Source organism: Amblyomma maculatum, chromosome 3, assembly GCF_055883805.1.
Source record: "Amblyomma maculatum isolate TAMU_Amacu chromosome 3, ASM5588380v1, whole genome shotgun sequence".
In the NCBI taxonomy this organism is placed as follows: domain Eukaryota; kingdom Metazoa; phylum Arthropoda; class Arachnida; order Ixodida; family Ixodidae; genus Amblyomma; species Amblyomma maculatum.
This window is the reverse complement of record NC_139346.1, coordinates 221,558,406-221,579,713: the sequence shown is the minus strand read 5'-3', so window position 1 is coordinate 221,579,713 and position 21,308 is coordinate 221,558,406. Positions and strand designations below refer to the sequence as shown.

The 21,308-nt window shown below is 46.0% G+C and overlaps 1 protein-coding gene across 1 annotated transcript in view; it reads right to left on the bottom strand.

The window, feature by feature from the left end:
* Nucleotides 1-17,157: 17,157 nt before the first annotated feature.
* The window catches only part of LOC146197764 (carbonic anhydrase 14-like), a 209,270-nt gene continuing 205,119 nt past the window's right edge, over nucleotides 17,158-21,308 (bottom strand). Inside the window, exons 9-10 of the mRNA XM_084597236.1 lie at nucleotides 18,188-18,409; nucleotides 17,158-17,489 (exon numbers count right to left, since the gene is read on the bottom strand). Coding sequence (XP_084453362.1) covers nucleotides 17,274-17,489; nucleotides 18,188-18,409 — 438 coding nt within the window. The 3' untranslated portion in view covers nucleotides 17,158-17,273. The remainder of the gene's footprint in view (nucleotides 17,490-18,187; nucleotides 18,410-21,308) is intronic.

Below are 21,308 nucleotides of genomic sequence, written 5' to 3'. Positions count from 1 at the left end.
TCCCCATCTACGGTTGCCACTCAATCTGTAGTCATGCCTCAACCTCGGGATCCGCGGGCACCTTCTGCGGGACCGACGACGCTGATGTGGACTACTGGCTACCCTCTACGAGCGAGTAAGCAAGCACCATCGTTGAGATGTAACGCTCATACTAGCAAATGCTGTATTTTATTTGACTGGCACCACGCGCGTCTGGTTTGAAACTCACGAAGCCGAGCTAACATCCTGGGACGTATGCAAGCAAAAACGCCACGACCTCTTCAGCAAACCCATCCGACGCCAACTTACCGCAAAAAAAGACCTGGCATCTCGGGCCCAGACTTCGTCCAAATCCTATATTTCCTGCATACAAGACGTCCTGTCCATGTGCCGGAAAGTTGATTCGGCGATAACTGAGGCCGACAAAGTAGGCCACATACTAAAGGGTATTGCTAAAAATGCCTTCCACCTACTCTTGTGTAAGGACTGTTCTGCGGTGGACTCTGTTCTTCATTCAGGTGTGTCGGCGTTTCGAGCAGGCGAAACAAAAACGAATATGTCATTGCTTTGACCGTCTGCCGAACACACCTGCTAGCTCGTCCTGTGCTGACCTACCTACTCTCCGTCAGCCTTCCAACCAGAATAACTTGACATGTATCGTCCGAGCCGCGAACTCGAGGCCTTGGCTCCCGCTGTTTCCTCATCGCAGCTGACGGACAACTTGCCTACGGTATCCTTCATCCAGCGTGTTGTTCGTCAGGTTGTCAATATGGGCATCCGTACTGACCACGCCCCGGATACCATCAGCTCCAAATCAGCCCCTCCTGTTATCGCTGCTGCCTCCAACCCCAGCTTCATGCCTCGATACCGCTACCGCTATCCTAATGACTGGCGTACCACTGAAAATCGTCAAATCTGCTTTACTTGTTCCCGTGTTGGCCATATCTCCCGTCACTGTCGCAACCGCTGGTACTCGCTGTCACGCCCATTCTACTATGTCAATCGAAGTGGAGTCTGCACCGCTCCGTTCCTCGCCTCAACCCGAACCGCCCCGTGCTAACCTTATTCCACCTGTTCGCGTTTGCAGCCTGTTACCTTGTCCGCATACTCGACGTTCCCGCTCTCCTCTTCCTCACCGGAATTCTTCGCCGGCCTATGCCGGCCAGTTTTCAGTAAACTAGCCGACGCAGCTACCGGAGGGAACGCTGCATTAGTGACCCGGACCGAAAAACCTTTGCGGACCCCTGCACTACACTATAACCGCATCGAGGTCCTCGTGGATGGAGTTCCAGTTTCAGCTCTTATCGATACTGGCGCCCAACTGTCCGTTCTCAGGTCCTCATTTCGCAGTCACCTCAAGAAAGTCCTTACGCCAGCCGTCTCGTCCACAGTTCGCGTCGCCAATAGCAGCCCTGCTGCTATGGTTGGCATGTGCACTGCGCGAGTTACGATTACTGGCCGCCATGCCCTAGTGTTCTTACCGTCCTACAGGAATGCTCCCATGACATTCTTGCGATTGACTTTTTTACAGACCACTCTGATCTCACTGACTGCTCTACTGGCCTACTTCGCTCGGACCTTCTGCTCTGCTCTGAAGACCCCGACTTCGCTCATCACAGTTTTTCCGCCTTCCTCCTGAAGCTGCTGCTTACGTCCCTATGTCGCCATTCCCACCCGTCCCAGACGGCGACTATCTCGCGTGTCACGTTACTGATGTCATCCTGCAGCGGCACATCACCCTTACTCTAATTGTACATATTTCTCAGAACCACGCCACTCTCCCTGTCGTTAACTTCAGCTTGTCAACTCAAGTTCTGCCCGAAGGAATTTCACTAGCTGCGCTGTCCCCGCTTACAGATAGTGCCATTTCAGCTCTGACTACATATAATCCAACTGCCGTTCCTGCAGCCCGTCCCTCGTCCTCCACATCGTGTCCTGATCCTGTTAACAGTATGATTGCAGCTGATCTTCAACCTCAATTCGCCATCACACTGACACCGATGACGCCAGTACTATTCACAGGTGGCCCTATCGTGTTTCGTTTGCCGAGCGCCGCGGCATTCAAACGGAGGTCGAGAAGATGTTGACGAATGACATAATGGAACCTTCCAGTAGCCCCTGGGCATCCCATGTCTTGTTGGTCAAGAAGTGGTATTAGCTGGTCATGCTCCAGAGGACGATCAAGTGCGACAGTTGCCTAAAGACGACGACGCTAAGGGTGGACAGATCTGAGCTGCGATCAACGCTAGTGGTACGGACTGTCATTGCTTGTGCATCTTCCCCGTAGCAATATCTCAACTGCCTATGGAACTGAAAGTAAATTACATTATTGTATATATACTCTCTTAGCTACACCAGCTTCTCGCCTATTTGTGGAATATTTGTCATCTTTTCAGATAGAAGGGTACCTTGTGCAAGAGCCACTTCGAACACAGTTCTGCTCAGAGAAGCATCTTTACATTTGTTTGTACCTGTAATGCATTGTGCATTCTTCTTCTCTCTGATAATTGCATTAATATCTTGGCAGCAGCGGTTGCAGCGGATGAAAAACACCTGTTTTTGAAGTAGAATGTTTAAAATGGGATCATTCAACTGCCCGAAATACATTTCAAATAACACACGCAGCCGTAAACATTGCTGGGTGCAGCATGGCTTCATATCAAAATATATAATTGTGCACCGCGTGTGCTACAGACAGCCTTGCGATTAGGTCTCCTTGGTTACCGCACGAGGATGTGGAGTTAGTGAATAAATCACTTGCCTCTAGAAGACCTGACAACACCACGATAAAGACTGCCGCAAACGAATGGAATTATTCTTACAATGACTTGCAGCATGAACCAACTCGCCTAAAGAATTTTAATTGACTGCTAGTTCCCATCTTGGCACGCAGAACAGAAGGCGCACTATATATTTTTAAACAGCGCTTGACAAAACAACGCTATCCGTGTTCTGGCGCTGTTTTAAAATAATGTTCAACCAAGTCGCCCAACAATCCACTCTGAAAGGCGCATGTTTGTCACCTCGACGACTTCGGTCCAAAAGCGCCGTGAACTTTTGTTTTACGCATGCGTTATGCATTGAGCCGGCATGCATCAGAAAGGTATACTTACCAAAGGACCTTTCCAATACGCGGAGATTCTGACACTTCGCTTTCGTTCGAGTCAAAAGTACCGCTTGCGCCAGCATCGTTTCTTTCTTGGACAGGTTTGCTCCTTGCCATTTGATCGAACATGTAACGGATGACGCAAAGATCCTCCGGGTAATCTTCGATGTGTTCCATCGTCGTATAAGAAACAAAACAACAGCCTCGAATAACCGTGCGCTGCGCTTCAGGTGCAGCGGCGGCGACCGAGGCGGGCTGACCGAGCACACACGTATTTTCATGTCACGAGGGGCACAGTCAATCACAGGCGGCAACAAAATTCGCGAGCTGGCCCGAGGCTGCTTCTGGACTTTTCGCCAAAGTAAAATACCTTTGCGCTGTCTTTTCCCAAATTTAGATGAGAAATTCGAATTCCGAGATGGAAAATTGTAAAGTGCATCACTTCACTCAATTTTTCTGGCAAACCTTCCAGCATCCCTTTAACGCGCGAACTGCTTCGATATCCCAGATCCAGATACGGCCGTGCGCGCTGCTTATGGCTCCGCAGGAAAGCGCTGGCCGCCTCAGCGCTGTGCGCATGCGCAGTGGCGCCTTCGCTGGCCGTAAATACCCTTAGCTAAACTTATGTTTGCTTTGGTGCTACCTTCGCGTTTACGGAGAACGCGCCGGTGTAATCTCCATACACACGGGGCCAACAACTGCAAATAACTATGCGCCCACAGGCACCTGATGTTTCCGCGGGCTGCGATAATGCAACAGGTGTTACCTGAGAATTTGTCGCTGATAATACCTCTTACCTAAACGTTGTGTTGTACTGTATTATATTGATAAACTTGTTATTACGGTTTTGAAGCTAAACTCAAGTCAGTAATGCAGTTGCCGGGATAGTTGGATTAGCATCTTGTAAAATTGACAAAAAGACACAGTGGGGCAAAAACATTAACACAAACAAAAGAGAGACAAGGAGTCAACTTCCAGCTGCTTATTGTATAAGACAAGCACATACCTTTATAACTTCAAGCTATAGGCTCACAATCACTCGCTATCAAAGCCATATGGCTTATCGCCTCGCGCTATCTTTACACAAAAATTCGTACTCCGCCGCATACCGGTTGATTGGATCTGACGCACATGGCTGTCTTTTTCGTTGTATGAAAGGCTTCCAACAATCTCTTTGTTCTTACTTTTACCTTCGCTTTTTCTAGTCGAGGCTCGCCCTTACCGTGTTGAGATGATTGACCAAAATGACATATTTAACGTTTTATTATCTTTTTTCAAGCTTTCCCATGCCTTTGTTTATGCACCTCCTCGCTTGCCCTGTATACAACCTTCCACGGGTAAGGAGTGTCACTCCTTCCACAGAGCGGATGAAAGTACGCTGATATTTTAACCTACACCTTGGGCGTTCAGCGCCACATAGCTTGCTCAACATGTTAGGGGCTGAAAAAACGAGCGGTACTCTGTGTCTGTTAGCCACCTTCTTTAAATTGTGTCACAGTTTGTGTACATAGGGCATAACGTTAGGGTTTTACTGCGGAGCATCGTCCTTCAAGAATTTTCAGACTGGTGCAGCGTTTTGTTGTTTCGAGGAGGTTTTCTGCTACGGCAGCTGCTGGCATCTGTACAATCCTGTATTGAAGGTATGGGCGAAACGGCCTACCGGGGCGTCCACTGGTATGTGTGCGGAAAACCTTTTGAATTTATGGAAGCAGTATCGTAAGGTCACTTTTACCGTTTTCAATCAGCGACCTTATTCACAGCGAAAAGGTTTAAGTACTGGTTCCTGTGTCGCCTCTATTTTATGCGACATTTTTTTAGCTTATTTTGACAAGGAACTTGCTCAGTTGTCTTCAGCAGGACCTTTCTTTAAGGCATTTATATATCTTGATAATTATCTTATCCTTTTATCCGCTGGCTTTGACAATTTTTGTTTTGCTAATGTGTGCAGTATTTTAAGTGTTTTCAACCTCAAGAATAGTAGTTTTTACCCATGAACTCCCAAGTGAGAGAAAACTGCAGTTTTTTTACCTACGATTGTCGTTCCGGGAGGACCATTTTCACTTGGGTTATTTTCCCCGAACTAGAAAGGAGTAGCTGCCTTTTGGTACGGCGCTTCTAAAATTGGCAATCGCGCCATCGTCTTTTTAAACATGGCTTTCAAAGTCCTCTCCGCACCAAATGCACGATAACCTACAAAATCAGATTGCCCGCTGGCTTCCCCTCTGTGATGTTCACTGCCGTCGCGGGAAACGTGTTAAAGAAAAAGAAAGAAAACAATCAGTCCTGAAGGATGGGGCCCCGTAGCGAAACCTGAAGTACGCAAACTATGACACAATATTAGGAAAGTGGTTAACAGACTCCCTTCATGGATCACTGCCTTGGCGTGGCGGAGGGGCTTGCGAAACTCGATGAAGTCGTCAGCTCTGCTGTGTAGGGCCACCCAAGATAGACAAGTCACGGCAGAGAGTTCTGATAAAATGTGATTCACTGGAGAAGGTAATGGCAACCCACTCCAGTATTTCTTGCCAAGAAAACCCTATGACCAGTCACAATAGCATTAATGATATGGTGCCGGAAGATGAGCCCCCCAGGTTGGAAGGCGTCCCACATGTTACTGGGGATGAACAAAGGGCGATTCCTAGCAGCTCTAGGACGAATGAAGCGGCTGGGCTAAAGCCAAAAGGACGCTCAGTTGTGGATGTGTCGGGAAGCGACCGGAAAGTCCGATGTTGCAAGGAGATATGTCAGATAGCAACATGGAATGTAAGATCTATGACGCAAGGTAAACTCGATGTCGTCAAGCGAGAAATGGACAGATTGAACATTGATATCTTGGGTATCAGCGAGCTCAAGTGGACCGGAATGGGAGAATTTAACTCCGGCGACCATTATGTCTTTTATTGTGGGCACGAATCCAAGAGAAGGAATGGGGTCGCTCTCATAGTAAACAGAAGACTGGGCAAAGCAGTGCTAGGGTACAACGCCCAAAAAAGACCGAATGATTTAAATTTGGATCCAAGGTCACCCTTTCAACATAACAGTTATCCAAGTCTATGCACCGACCACTACTGCTAAAGAAGCTGACGTTGAGAGATTTTATGCGGGTCCGGGCCTACAATGCATTTTAGACCGCACCCCATCATCAGACGTCGTTTTTCTCATAGGAGACTGGAATGCTAAGGTCGGAGTGAAGAAATATCCGGAATTATAGGCAAGTTCGGTCTTGGCGAGCCAAATGAAGCTGGGCAGAGGCTAGTAGAGTTTTGTCAAGAAAACAACCTGACCATAGCGAATACTCATTTTCAACAGCACAAGAGGTGCCTGTACACATGGACTTCACCGGACGGTCTGTACAGGAATCAGATCGATTATATTATTCGCCGGCAGAGATGGAGAAGCGCTATACAAGCAGTAAAACAAGGCATGGGGCCGATTGTGGCACCGATCATCAGCTTCTTGTTGCCAAAATTAGGCTTCGATTGAGGAAAACGCAGAAAACTAGAAGGCCTTTCAGGTATGATCTGGATCAAATTCCATTAGAATATGCTGTGGAAGTGAGGAATCAATTTCAAGAATTAGATCTAGAAGACAGAGAACAAGAAGAGATGTGGACTGATGTTCGTGATATAATACAAGAAGTTGCTACTAAGGTAGTTCCAAAGCAAAATAAATGCAAGAAATCAAACTGGTTATCTGAAGAGGCTTTGCAAATAGCTGAGGAAAGGAGGATGGCGAAAGTTATGAAGGAAAGAGAAAGATACAAGGTTCTCAATGCGGATTTTCAGAAAACAGCAAGGAGAGATAAGGATGCCTTCCTGAACATACAGTGCCAAGCAGTTGAGATCAACAGCCAATTGAGGAACACAAGAGCTCTGTATAAGACAATCAAAGATATCAAAGGAAGCTTCTGTGCTAAGCTGGGCATGATAAAGGACAAACGAGGCAAGGACCTCACTGAAGCCTCAGAGATAAAGAAGAGGTGGCAGGAATACACAGAAGAACTGCACAAGAAGGACACGAATGTGCAAACCCAACATAAGACGGTTGTGATTACTGATCTCGAGCCGGGCATCCTGAAGAGTGAAGTTGAATGGGCTTTAGCCAGCCTTGCTAAGAACAAAGCTAGCGGAATTCATGGCATTCCAGCTGAGTTGCTTCAAAACTTCAACCATGACGCTGTTAACATTCTGCATACATTATGTCACAAGATTTGGACAACCCTGCAGTGGCCACAGGATTGGAGGAGGTCAGTTTACATCCCCATTCCAAAGAAAGGCAGTGCCAAAGATTGTTCCAACTACCGCACGATCGCGCTTATTTCGCATACTAGCAAGGCGATGTTGAAAATCCTCCAAGGTAGGCTGCAGCAGTATGTGGATCGCGAGCTTCCGGACGTGCAAGCTGGGTTTCGCAAGGGCAGAGGAACTAGAGACCAAATTGCCAACCTTCGCTGGATAATGAAAAAAGCAAGAGAGTCCCAGAAACCCATCTACTTCTGCTTTATTGATTATGCGAAAGCGTTTGACTGCGTAGATCACAGCAGATTGTGGCAAGCTCTTCAAGAGATGGGAGTTCCAATTCACCTCATCTGTCTCCTCAGGAACCTGTATGAAGGGCAAGAGGCCGCAGTCAGAACTGGGCATGGTCTTACTGATTGGTTTCCGATCAAGAAAGGAGTGAGGCAAGGCTGTATACTGTCGCCCTGCCTATTTAACCTATATGCAGAGTGCATCATGAGGAAGGACGGTCTGGACGAGTCTTCAGCTGGAGTGAACATTGCTGGAAAACGTATCAACAACCTTAGATATGCTGATGATACCACTTTAATGGCAGAAAGTGAAGTGGAACTCAAGAGACTTCTGATGCGCGTACAAGAAGAGAGTGAGAGGTTTGGGCTTAAACTGAACATTAAAAAGACAAAGATCATGGCGTCTTGCCCTATCAAGTCCTGGAGCATCAATGGACAGGAAGTGGAAGCTGTGACAGATTTTCTGTTCTTGGGCTCCAAGATTACCTCGGAAGGAGACTGCAGCCATGAAATGAGGTGACGCCTGCTTCTGGGAAAGAGAGCAATAGTTAGCCTTGACCGCCTAGTAAAGAGCAGAGACATTAGTCTGCCAACCAAGATCCGTATAACTCGTGCTATGGTCTTTCCAGTTGTGATGTATGGATGCGAGAGTTGGACTGTGAAAAAGGCTGACCGCCGAAGAATTGACGCGTTTGAATTGTGGTGCTGGCGAAGACTCTTGAGAGTTCCTTGGACTGCCAGAAGAGCAAAGTAGTCGATATTGTCGACCATAAACCCTGACTGCTCATTGGAGGGTCAAGGTAAAGCTCAGCTACTTTGGTCATCTGATGAGAAGAGAGGAGTCGCTGGAGAAAGATTTGATGTTGGGAAAGGTTGAGGGTCGACGGAGAAAGGGTAGGCAGCAAACGCGATGGTTAGATGGCATCCTCGAGGCACTGCAGATGAAGTTATGTGATGTTAGGAAGATAGTGGAAGACCGGAAAGCGTGGCGTGACATGGTCCATAGGGTCACGAAGAGTCGGACACGACTGAACGACTGAACTGAACTGGTTAACAGACACAGGGTGTCGCTGGTTTTTTCAGCCCCTAACAAGTTGAGCAATCTTGTATCCTGGATTTGGGGAGCTGAACGGTCAGAGTGCAGGATAAAACGTACACGCACTTTCACCTGCTGTGTGGAAGGAGTGGTATATGAGATGCCGCTGACCTGTGGAATGTCCTATACAGGGCAAGCGGGGAGGTGCATCAAGGAACGCTTTGGGGAAGATGTGTGGAAGGAGTGGTATATGAGATGCCACTGACCTGTGGAATGTCCTATACAGGGCAAGCGGGGAGGTGCATCAAGGAACGCTTTGGGGAACATGAGAAAAGGTAGAAAATAAAATGATAAATGTGCAAATTTGGTCATACATGTCAACACGTGCAAAGTGCGAGCCCCCACTAGAAAAGGGGAGTATTCTGGGCCGAAGTGAGGGCAGAAAGGCCTGGCTATTGTTAGAAGCCTTTCACATAACGGAAAATGCAGCCATGTCTGTAACGACACGTGAGTGAACTGTGTGCCGCGGAGTAGGATATTCTGTGTAAAGATAGGGCGAGGCGATAATCAACGGCTTTGATAACGCATATCGAGTAATGTGGGCGTAGCTCAATGTTATAAAGGTATCTTCCTGTCTTATGCAGTAAACAGTTGGAAACTCTTCTCTGTGTGTTAATTGTTTCACGCAAGGGTATTTTTTTTCCAATTTCACAAATCTCAAGTCATATCACGCGAGCTTTTGAAGTTTTCCTCTTGCAACATCTTTTTCTGTTAAAGCTACAGACTCGTATATAGTTTGAGAACATGGGTGAAATGCGGGCATCATCGAAGATTTTTTTTTTAAGATCTATGCGCGGAAGCTGTGCGCTCGACCTGTGTGTCGCATCTGTGCGCTGATGTGTCACTCGCAAGTGGCCGACGTGGAGGGAGGATATAAAGAATGGAAAGATTTGTTTTGTGGGGTTTAACGTCCCAAAGCGACTCAGAGGCGCCGTAACGAAAGACTGCGGAAATTCCGTCCGACGACCTGTAATGACCGCCTGATTGGAAATGAGTAAAAATGCTTAGCTATCAGTGGTAATGACAACAATGACTAGCCATGACTCATCATGACTACGAAACTAGGCTTTCGCCGTTCTCCTCTTGAGATACATCTAAAAGACCCCCTTAATTTTTTTTCTTGCGCGGATCTAGGAGGCTGCGCGAAACAGCCATTCCTTGCACAATTGTTTCAAACCAACACTTTTCGCAGTGACGTCATAAATTTGAATCGCGCAAGCTGGGAACTTTGTAAACCCGGTGCTGTCATATTATTTCCAGGTGGACGATAGAAAAAACGATAAATGCAAGCACTGTGAGGAGAGAGGGACTCTCGACTATATAATCTGGAATGTGCTAGCTCCCCAGGGGCTAAAGCAAATAAAAATTGTAGAGAAGCCTGCGAAGTCCTGCTGCGGAGCGAGGTCACTGCTTCACAGCAACAAGCCATCCGCCTGGCGGAAGAAGCCGCGAAGAATCAAGACCTTTTCACCTGCTTCTGATCGCGGAGGTCCCGGCTTCCGTCCCTTAGGCCTGCGTGCCAGGGGCGAGGATTGGGGGCCTCCTTATCTGGTGGCGAAATAAAGTTATCACATCACATCGCGTGGCGGGAAGATATTTAAATACAATTTTAACTAGCGGCAAGATATTTAAACACAATTTTAACGCGATAGCGCTCGAGGCCCCGCTTACCAAGAAATCCGCCGTCGGCCCTGTGAGCGAAAAATCAGAAGCATGGCGCTGGAAAGTAGCTAGCAGCTGAGATGGTCTAACATAGGATTGCCTAAAGTTAATTTTGGCAGGAGCTGCCAACTCGTCTCTTTACTTTCACATTGGAGAGTGATGCAGAATCAGCCTGCCAGGAGACTTACAATCTGGGTCAGACACGCTACCCTTAGACCACGCAGGCATGTTCATACTGCTTCTTTAAAGCGCGGCTTTAAATGTCGGATGGCAGCCTACACAATCTCTTGATTCTCTTAAAGGCGGAGCATAAGTGTTGCCCATATTTTATATCCTCTCCATTTAACGACTTTCTGCCGGGCACAACCATGACGATCTATAATAAGCTGTTTTCACTGGGAACAATAATGGGGTGGATTTTCTCTTCTTGTCACTTCAAGGTTATGAACAGGTAGTATATTCTTTTTTGCGGAATTTTTAAAAAATTCGTGTCCTTGGCCTCGACATTCAAAGAAAGCTCGAAAATTAAAAAAAACCACATGACTGATCTCCTGCGTTATCGTACTGTAACGGTGGCGACCGTTTTTTTTATGCGAACGATGTATGCGGCGCCAACTGAAGTTAACGCCCAACGAAGCTGTCAGCATCGGCCTGAAAGTGGGTTGGTATCTCCGTCCGGAACATGCAAAGCATGCATCCCTGCTTTCTGACAAGTGAGGAAGAAAGTCTACTCCAGTCGTAACACACACACATCAGGAAGGAAATACTTTATTTTGCCCTATATTATGGTGGTTTTTGGGGCGTCTTCAGAGGTGCCTCCTTGTTGCATTCCCAGGAGTCTTCTCTGTCGATTTCGTCCACGTTTACCCAATGGTCGGTTCCCCTCAGTCCACGGCTCCGCTGGCCATTGCCGCCCGTAGAGCTCGCTGTACCAGCTTGCTGTACAGCGTACCGTTGAGCTGTACCGTTGAGCTTGCTGGTCATCGCAGCGGTCGCTGGACAGCAGAGTCTCCCATCGCTCCGCACTCGCGTTTCGAATTGTGGGGGCCACGTCTATGTTTTGACAGGCCCATGTGATGGGGTATAGTGTGGGTTTGTCATCGGACCACGGACATCTGTCCGCGTATATGGTAGGGTGCATTTTGTTTAGTATGTGTAGGTTTGGGTATGAACCTGTCTGCAATTGTCTCCAAATGACATCTTCCGCTCTGTTGAGAGATATGTGCCGTGGGGGATATCACATTCTTCTGCCTCTATAGTTTTCTAGTATGGCCGAGTATACCTTGAATGCTGGCAAAAGTTCCGTGGACTCGTCGGATGCTCGGAAATTAGTGTATGCTCGAGTTATCCTGTTGGCCTCTTGGCTCCCTGCCACCCCCATGTGCCCTGGTTCCCACATAATTGTGTGTGTGGTCTTGTTTTCTTTGTCGTTTTACTACACGGTAGCAGAGGCCGAGGAAGTAGCCGTTGCTCTAGCGGTGGTGGATGGCTCTAACGATACTCACGGACTCTCAAACAGCCTGTCAAAATTACATGAATGGTAGGATAGGTCGTCACACGCTCCGTATACTCCTCGAAGCGAGCGACACGCACATCAAAGAAATAATAAATGGCGGTAGGCACAGGTAGTTCGAGGTGTCCTTTCTTCTTCTACATTGTTGTACAGCCAGTCGAAAGTGCAAAGATTGCTGTTAGTACTTCGCTCTACCCGCACAAGCATTCCTTAGTTTAAAACACAGCTATGTGAGCACAGAACATTACCGCAAGTTTTTTTTTTTTTTTTTTTCACAGTTTCGGGGTTTACTTATAATAAAAGAAAACACTGTCATTAAGGAGGTACATATCGCTATAGAAACACTGAATTAAATTTTGTGAACCGTTAGCCAAGCTGCGCGGTCCTAAAATGAATATTGTGAACATTATAAAAAAAATAAATGATTAAGTGAGACATAAAAAATATAGACTGAGTGTCGCCAACGACAGCAAATAATTAGTCATTATTGTCACGTATCAGAGCTCGCCGTTTAAATTGTTGTCTGAAGTTACATCCAAGCCGTAGCTTAGCTTGGTGGCAGCGGAAAACAAACATCTTGTAACACACTTTACTGAGCCGACTTTTAAGCAGTACCAATAGTTTCGATTCTGACAAGCATGGCTAGAAACTTCTAGAGGGCACTTTGGACCACTAACGTGCGATGAGGGATCGAAGGCCTCCAATACGGCACCTCTCTCTCCCTCTCTTCTTTCACTCCCACCTTCCTCCCTTCCTTTACGGCGTGGTACACGAGTCCGCGGAGAATTGACATATACGGCGCCTTTTCTATCCTGTAAATTAATTTCAAACGCCGCTGATGGCTACTGTACTAAAGCCTTCTAGACATCTTGGTCTTCTTCTATTTGCTGTGGGGTGAGGCGTTCGAGGAAGCGCCAAATAAAAGGCGCCACTCGGACGCTTTGATCGGACGTCCGGCGGAGTCAGCTTCGTCTATGCATGAATCTCCTGGTGATGTCATGACCAGTCGTGACGGTACGTGGCGCGCCCCTTGTCGAACACAACCAGCATTCCATGGAACGCATCAAATTTCACCGGTGTTCTATAATTCGTTCACAGAAAATTAAAGGCGCAGTATCTGTCACTCGCGGAATCCCGCTATCCTCACGGTAGACAGGGAGAATTGTGATGAATGTTTCACGATGCAACTGTGTTCAAAGTCGCCACCTTAAACAGGAAAGAGAAAACAAGGCCAACTCTATCGACTTTTAACAGAGCAAGAGATGGATGTACTGGCTGTGCAGAAGTCGAAAGTTGACGGCGACGAAGAAACCGGGGGCGACGCTTTACGTCCAGGTATTTCGCTGTGGTTAGCCACGCTATAGGCACTTCGGCTGGCTGTATTCTTTTTCTTAAGAAGTTGCCTCAGCTAGACGTTCAGACTCATCATTCGTGTGTGATGAGACGTTGCGTGGTCGTCGACTGCAAGCTGAATGGAACTAAGAGGCGATTTGTCTGGGTGATGTGGTTGGCGACCGAGCAGTGTTTGTTCAAAGTATTGAACAGCGCCTCTGCACAGACATACAGCTTGTAGTTATGGGTGATTATAATTGTGTCCTCAGGGCGCGTGATAAGACAAGTAGCTGTGGTTATCGAGACAAAAGCACACAAGTGTTATTGTGAATAATCGGGAATAGTAAACTAGAGGATGTGGCGGGGTGTCTCGAAGGGGCGCGTTCTGTGAAGTACACGAGATTTCAGGGCTCTACCCATGCTCGACTTGACCGCATTTATGCATCTGCAGACGCCACGTCTAGATGTAATAAATATAAAGTAGTGGCGATATTTTTTTCAGACCACTGTTTAGTTTTCTGCTCCATAAGGATTGAAAAGCCAGGGAATTCTTTTTCGTATGAAATATGGAAGTACAATAATAAGCTCCTTCAGGATGAATTCTACAACCGTTTAGTAAAAGAAGGAATTGGTAAAGTAGACGGAAAAAACATGCATACGTGGCAAGAGTTGGCGTTTTGTAAAGAAACTTTAAAAATTCAAACAATAAATAGGGCTACCTGCATACCGTTTGAAGGAAAACAAGAAGAGACGGAGCTAAGGGCGCTGCTACTAAAGTTGCTTCAACAGGAATCTCGAGCGCCAGGAAAATGGATTGAAGATATAAGGAAAATAAAACAAGATCTCGAATTAATGGAAGAAGAATGGTATCGGGGGGCATTAGTGACGACAAGGGCAGAGGACACAGCCGTAGGGGAAGCGCCTTCAAAGCGAGCACTAGGATTGGAAAGAGCAACTGCTGAAAGAAACCACATCGGCAAAATGGAATGGCGCGGCATCTTGTCAGCAGACAATGATCACATCCAAAGGGCTTTCAGGGAACATTACCAGGTGCTTTTCGCGTCGCATGACACTAGCACATTTATTGATAAGTTTCTAAAGCTTATACCGCTCCTCAACGATGAAGTAAAAGATCGATTAGAACAAGACATAAGCGAGACAGAAGTCGAGAATACAATTGACAGGTTAAACCCCGCTAAATCACCGGGACCATATGGGTTCAGCGCGGGTTTATACAAACACTTAAAGCAAGAAAATATTCCTATCTTGACCTTGATTTTTAACGATGTCTTCAATGTTAATTCACTGCCTCCCTCATATGCGTCATCACACACGGTCCTCATCCCTAAAACGAATCACATAAACTACCACTCGTTACAGCCAGACCAACAACGCTAGAAACGTTGAATACAGAAGTGTTATGAAGGTACTAGCTGGAAGGTTGTAGACTGTAGTTAAGGACATAGTTGGTCCGCACCAGATGTGTGGTGTAAAAAGACGCTCGATGTTTTTCAATAATCGTAAGGCGCGAAGTTTTCTTGGGTGTTGCGATGACTGGAATGGTCGCGTAGCCATGCTCCAGATCGACTTCGAGAAAGTATTCGACTTTGTTGCTCACGAAATTTTGCAGTCCATTTTGATCATGGGAACGTTGGTTAAGTTATCTGTAAGGGCGTGGCCCTGGCGTACGAAAACTGCACGACAAGATTGATCGTTAACAAGAGTCTGGGGGCCCCCATAAGCCTGCAGCGTTCGGCACGGCAGGGCTGCCCCCTCAGCCCTCTTTTTTTTGTAATCACATTGAGACCTTTTGTATGAAAATAATGAAAACAAAACCATTAATGCGTTTAAGTTACAACCAGTTGGAGTGAAGTTGTTGGCGTACGCGGACGATGTTGCTGTTCTTACGGTTGACCAGGAAAGCGTACTTGAGGCTGTCAAATGTGTCCGTGAGTTTTCCAATGTTGCCGGTAGTGGAGTAAACTGGGTCAAGTGCCTTGGCATGGACAGTGACCACCGAAGCCTGAACACTTTGTCAGTTTGACGTGGATGATTACCCTAACCAAGTACTTAGGTATCGAGCTGGATAGTTACCGCCAAAGCGAGCAGTATTGGAAAGAGAAAACGCAAGAACCACGGGAGAAAGCAGAGAAGTGGAAAGGCGCCAACATATCCATTTTCGCTAGAGCTACAGTATGTAACCTCTATTTCATCAGCAAGCTATGGTACGCGCTGCAAGTGTTGCATTGTTTGCGGGTAAACTTACAAAAGCTTCACAGATTTTTGCCATTTTAATTTGGGCGTCGGTACGGGAACGCCGCAGCAGGACGAGTCTGTTCCGGCGGGATTAAGATTGAGATTTGGGTCTCAGGCATCTCTTTTTACCTTAGGTGATCAATCGAGTTTTGTTTTTTCGTGACGTTTGCGACCCATTCCGGCCAAGTTAGGTTGCGGCGCCTGCTACCTGAGTTTGTTGTCTCCACCGAAAAAGTAGCGTGTGGGATTTATGGATATTACAAAGAGGTCATCGAGAGTGTTATATTTCTTTCAGCGCGTTTCTCTATGGAATATTTGTTTGGTGTAAAGAGGAAAAAGTTGTACTGCCATCTGTGTGATATTGTCTTCCCAGAACTATTGTACAGGTTCATATACAGAGCAGGCCCTGGCACAGATGTATTAAAGAAAGTAAAAAAAAAAATGCAAGTTCCGCCAGGAGCTATGACCTTCTTTTTTTAAATTACATACCAGAACATTATCAGTAAATACGTTTTGGGGGGGAAGGGCCTTTTTTTCTTTTACCGTGGGGAGCACATTGTTTAATCTGTACGCAGTCGGAAACAATAGGTCATGTTTTTTTTTACATTGTTGGGAAGGGTTATATTTCTGGGAAGTATTACAACGGACCATAAAGAAGGATGTTCCACTAGACTCGCACGGCACTCGATATTTAAGCATAGAGAATAAGGTTGGGGTTTCATTTGACGTAATTATGCTTATGGGCCTCCACTGTATATGGCGCTCCAGAATAGCAGGCTATTACTGTGACAGGGAAGCCAGACCTGCTGGAATTTAATTTCGAGAGAGTATGGAGTGGCTGCAGAACCTCGCAAATGGCTCTCAAGGGTAGAGCATTTGTTGTCGCTGCGGGAGTTTTGATGCGACGAGGCCACTCTAACACTGGCTGATCATGACAGTCATTCATGTACACTGTCTTGTCTTTTTTCATGTTTTTATCGGAGTTTCATGTTATGTCGTGTGCCAAAGTAAGATAATAAATAAAAAAACCGGGGTGCGGCGCAGTTGGCAAAGGGCTCGGCTGGGAATCCAAGGGATGTAGGTTCGATCGATTCCCGGTGGAGACAAGGTTTATTATGTATTTTTAACTCTCGCTCCCGAAAGCGTGACAGCCTCTGCCAACAGCTCCTGTTGACAACGATGAGAGCCTTAATAATCGTAGATCTAATTCCCCGACGAGCATGCTAGGCACACTTACAGACCTTGACTGTTCATATTTGTCGACTAATGGTTATCGCGATGCGTGTAGAAAAGCCCGTAATAAGGGTGTGCCTTGCACGCGATTGAACGACATGGCAAATAGAAAGCAAGACATGTGGCAAACGAACTCATCAGTTAGGCTCGAAAAAACGCTGAATACAAAATAAGGCCCACAATACAAAATGTTGTGAAATGCTCGTAGCAATAAAAAACTTGCCTTTTTATGTCGCGTGTATTCACCAATCTGTACCACCAGTACACTTTAGGGGAGCATGTATAATTATTCAGTCCCCCTGCATGCTCCCTAAATAGTGCATCCCCAAATAAAAATGCTAATAAGAGAAAAGTCATTGTGAATTTATCCCGTCCGCGTATAAGTTCTGTTTTCTTCACATATAGAAGCTTGCTCATAGTACAGATTAAGACAGATCCACATTCCTGGCCATTTTTAGCTTGATTTTTATTACTTCTTTTCAATACATCCATGCTGTATAAAAAATTACGCGCAATATCCCCTGGTATGCTCGCACCGTGACGGTGGTTTTGTCATTCATGCATGAATCTAGATATGGCGAGCAGCTGCCAAATACTTCATGGCCGCAACCAGTGCCCCCAGCAGTGGTTCCACTTTGACGCTTGTTGTGATTGCAGCACCGGTGAACTTGAAGGATCTGAGGACGATCCTGTTGCCCAGGCTTTGCTGTTTACGCAGATTTCCGGCCACTCTATTCTTGCAGGTGCCAAAATAGTAGTAGAGGTTGTTCCTCAACTTCCGTAGCTGTAAGCATACCACAGAAGCAAAGTGCGGGAAGAGAGTTGGCGCAAGAAAATTGGCCTCGATTGAAGCTCGTATGAAAAAATGATTGGCTCTAAATTTCACCATCAATGCGCAAATTATTTACCGTAATACAGAAGTAATTACTCAAAGTTTATCACGTTCATACGTACACACACGTGTGCTCGTACGCAACTCATTAAGTGCGGTCTTCATCATGCCCCGCAGCCATATGCTAGTGAACTTAAGATGCATATACAAACATGCTATGAAGCATGCAAACACTGCGAAAAAAATTACCTTTTTCGCTAATATGTCGATGAATAATTTTTTTTTTTACTGTGGGTGACCATTCGCGTCCTTTAATTCAGCATAAATTAGTACCAACGAGCTCGCTCAGCTCTTCACCTTGATTTCAAAATCTCGTACGGGCGCTGCCATACTTTTGTCTTCACCGCATTGCATAGCACAATACTTGAGCCCCCCTCCCCTCACCCCCCCCCCAGCAAAGAGTTTTCCTCAACAAAGGAACTCCCACCGTAAATAAAAAAAAAAAGGGAATCAATTCATAATAGGAATACAGTAAACTAGCCGTCAAGGCAAAGCATGACAAGGCTATGCCGTAATCGATGTATCGGATACTGGTTAGAATTTGTTCAGTTATAAGGAGCCCGAAAGGATCGCGAAGTAGGGCAACTTACCTGCTGTTCGCCTATGGAAACCGCGTTGCTGAAGACCACAACTATGGCCTTGTTAGTGCACGGTGGGAATGTGAGTGAGCCCAAGTATATGTAGTAGCTGAGCGTCGTATTCGGGAGGAGGTAGGCCATCGGAATCGTGGTCTCAGTCGTATTGCCCCGGGCCGTCATGTGCTCTGTGGCATTGACGAGTACATCCAAGAGGGGGTTGGGCGCCTCGCGTTTCTGCAATTGGGCAGAAGTAAATGTCCCTGGACGCCTTAATTCCAACTTCTTATGCCATAGTGAAGTTTTGAAGCCAACAGCATCATCATCAGCCGGTCTATACCCACTGCAGGGTAAAGGCCTCTCCCATTTTCTTGTGCTAGCTGCATCTAGCTGACCCCTGCGCATTTCTTAACCCACTTAATTTTCTTCAGACCCCTGCTACGCTTACCTTCCCTTGGAATCCAATTGGTTACTCTCAGAGACCATCGGTTATCCTCTCTTCGAACTACATGTCCTGCCTATGCTTATTTCTTCTTCTTAATTTCGACTAGAACATCAGTAACTTGAGTTACTTCTGTCACCCACCGTGCAATGTCTTAACGTTACACCTACCATTTTCCGTTCCATGGTCCTCTGCGTTGTCCTCAACTTCAGTTCTTCAACTTCAGTAGAACCCTTTACGTTAACATTCATGTTTCAGCCCCAGGTCAGTATCGGTAGGATGCAACTGTTATACACTTTCCTCTTGAGTGATACCAGCAAGCTGCTAATGTTTGAGTACCTTCCAAATGCTCTCCATACCATTCTTAATCTCCTTATTATTTCCCTTTCATGGTCCGGATCTGCGGTCACTACCTGTCCCAAATAGACATATTCGCCTACTACTTCCAACGCTTCGGTACCTATTTTAAACTGCTGTTCCTTTCCCAGAAGTTCAGTATTACCTTAGTCTTCTGCATATTAATCCTTTAGGCCTACCTTGCTGCTTCTCCAGTGTAGATCATTTATCATTAGTTGCAGTTGGTCCCCTGAGTTACTCAACAAGGCAATATCGTCAGCGAATCGCAGATTACTGAGATATTCTCCATAGACCCTTAAGCCTAACTGCTCCCATTCCATGCCTTTGAATACACTATCTTAGCAAGCTATAAATAGCACTGAGGAGATTGTGTCTCCTTGCCTAACAGCTTTCTGAATTGGAATTTTATGATTTTCATTATGCAGAACTATCGTTTCTGTGCAACCACTATAGATACCTTCCAGTACTTTCACATATGGCTCACCTACACCCTGATCTCGCAATGCCTGCATGACAGCAGAGGTTTCGACCGAATAATATGCTTTCTGGTAGTCAATGAATGCTAGGTATAGGGGTTGGTTATATTCATACCACTTTTCTATCACCAGGATTATAGTGTGGATATGATCGATGGTAGAGTACCCTTTCAGAACGCCTGCTAGAACTTTTGGTTGATTAAAGTCTAAGGTTGTCCTGATCCTATTAGCGATTACCTTGGTAAATACTCTGTGCGTAGCCAAGGATGTTATATAGAACATCTGGAGTGGAGGCGGTGCGTAAACAGTGAAGCCGGCGTCCGCCATCTTGCATAGGGCAAGAAGGAGCTATCACCAAGGGGCCCTTCCATATATAACGTCCCATTTGTGGCTCTACGCTACTTTGCACTTGTCTGGATATCTTCAGGCTCGTTTGGATCGCATGGGATAAAACTTCAGCTAAAAAGTTTTCAAAAAGAATTGTGTATATTAATGAGCAGCATTATTTGATCCTACAGTTCAGTCAGCTCAGTCGATCAGTCGTGTCCGACTCTTCGTGACCCTATGGACCATATCACGCCACGCTTTCCGGTCAGCACAGCGCATTTATACAATATTCATAAATATGCTGTGTTGATTATGTCGAGCATAAGAGCCTCAAGTGTCATGTCGTTGAATAGCTTATGTCGAGTATAATTGCACTAGACTTATTGTAAGTCTTAATTGCCATCAATAATAACATAAAGAAACTAAAAATAAATAAATTAGTTCTTTGTATGAAATTCAACTTTCCACTACAGCTTCAAGTCATATGTCATTAAATAGCTTGTACAGAGAACGAGATAATGCACTATACAATTTGATGGTATTAGCTAATAAGCTTTAATTAAGTGATTTTACTACCAATTGAACTTTAGGCTACAACATCAGGTCATATATCGTTTAAAAGGTCTCTACGAGTAGAATTTAAAATCAAATGGTAAACTGCTCAAAACGATGTAAAACCGAACTAACGTGGGTCTAGTTCGATTAAAATAAATGCGTGGCAGAAGCGAAACTGTCTCTATTTTTACAGATTCACAGCATGTAAGGAGTGCTAAGGGCTCCCGGTATTTTTTTTTTTCGATCGCTTGAAAGAAACCAACATCTGGCGTTGGCACGTGAGTCCCCTCGCCTAGCTATTGGCAGAAACCTCTGAAAGAAGACACAATCATTCGTTTCTTTCCTGCACTTCATAATTTCTGTAGCATCATCATAACACTTTTGCAGCTTGAAACATTTTTATTAAAAGGCTCTCATTTTTTCTCACAGTGCTACCAATAGAGTTTGAAAGATATCGCACTAGTTCTAATAGTAGCAGTGTTAATATTAGTTTTCGAATGCTATTAATATTGCCACCTGGTGTCCCTGATGTTTTTAGGTGGCGCCTGGAAGAAAAGGACGCCGAAGTTGCCTCGCGTGCTGTGCGCGAAACTTTGCCTGCTGGTTTAGCTTCGTTCCGTCGTCTTAGTCACGCCTAGCCCTGTTGTCCATGACATATTTTGGTGTCGGCGCTAGGTTTCGATCCCAGTACATGTCCCGTACACCACCGCATACCCAGGACTCAACTCCTGTGCCAGTCGACACCCCTGTGCACCGTACTAGCCAAAGGAATCAAGGCCTGCCCCCTGAGCACGGGCCGTCGGAGTTCAACACCGCAGGCGCCCCTCGACCGGCTGTGCAAGGAGCTCTAACTTACTACACCTTGCAAAATCCACGACTGCCTCAGCCTTTCCACGGCAGTCAGAGCGAAGACGTCGAAGACTGGCTTATCCAAATTGAACGGGTCGCCTCGTTTAATCAGTGGGACGACGCCGCCAAG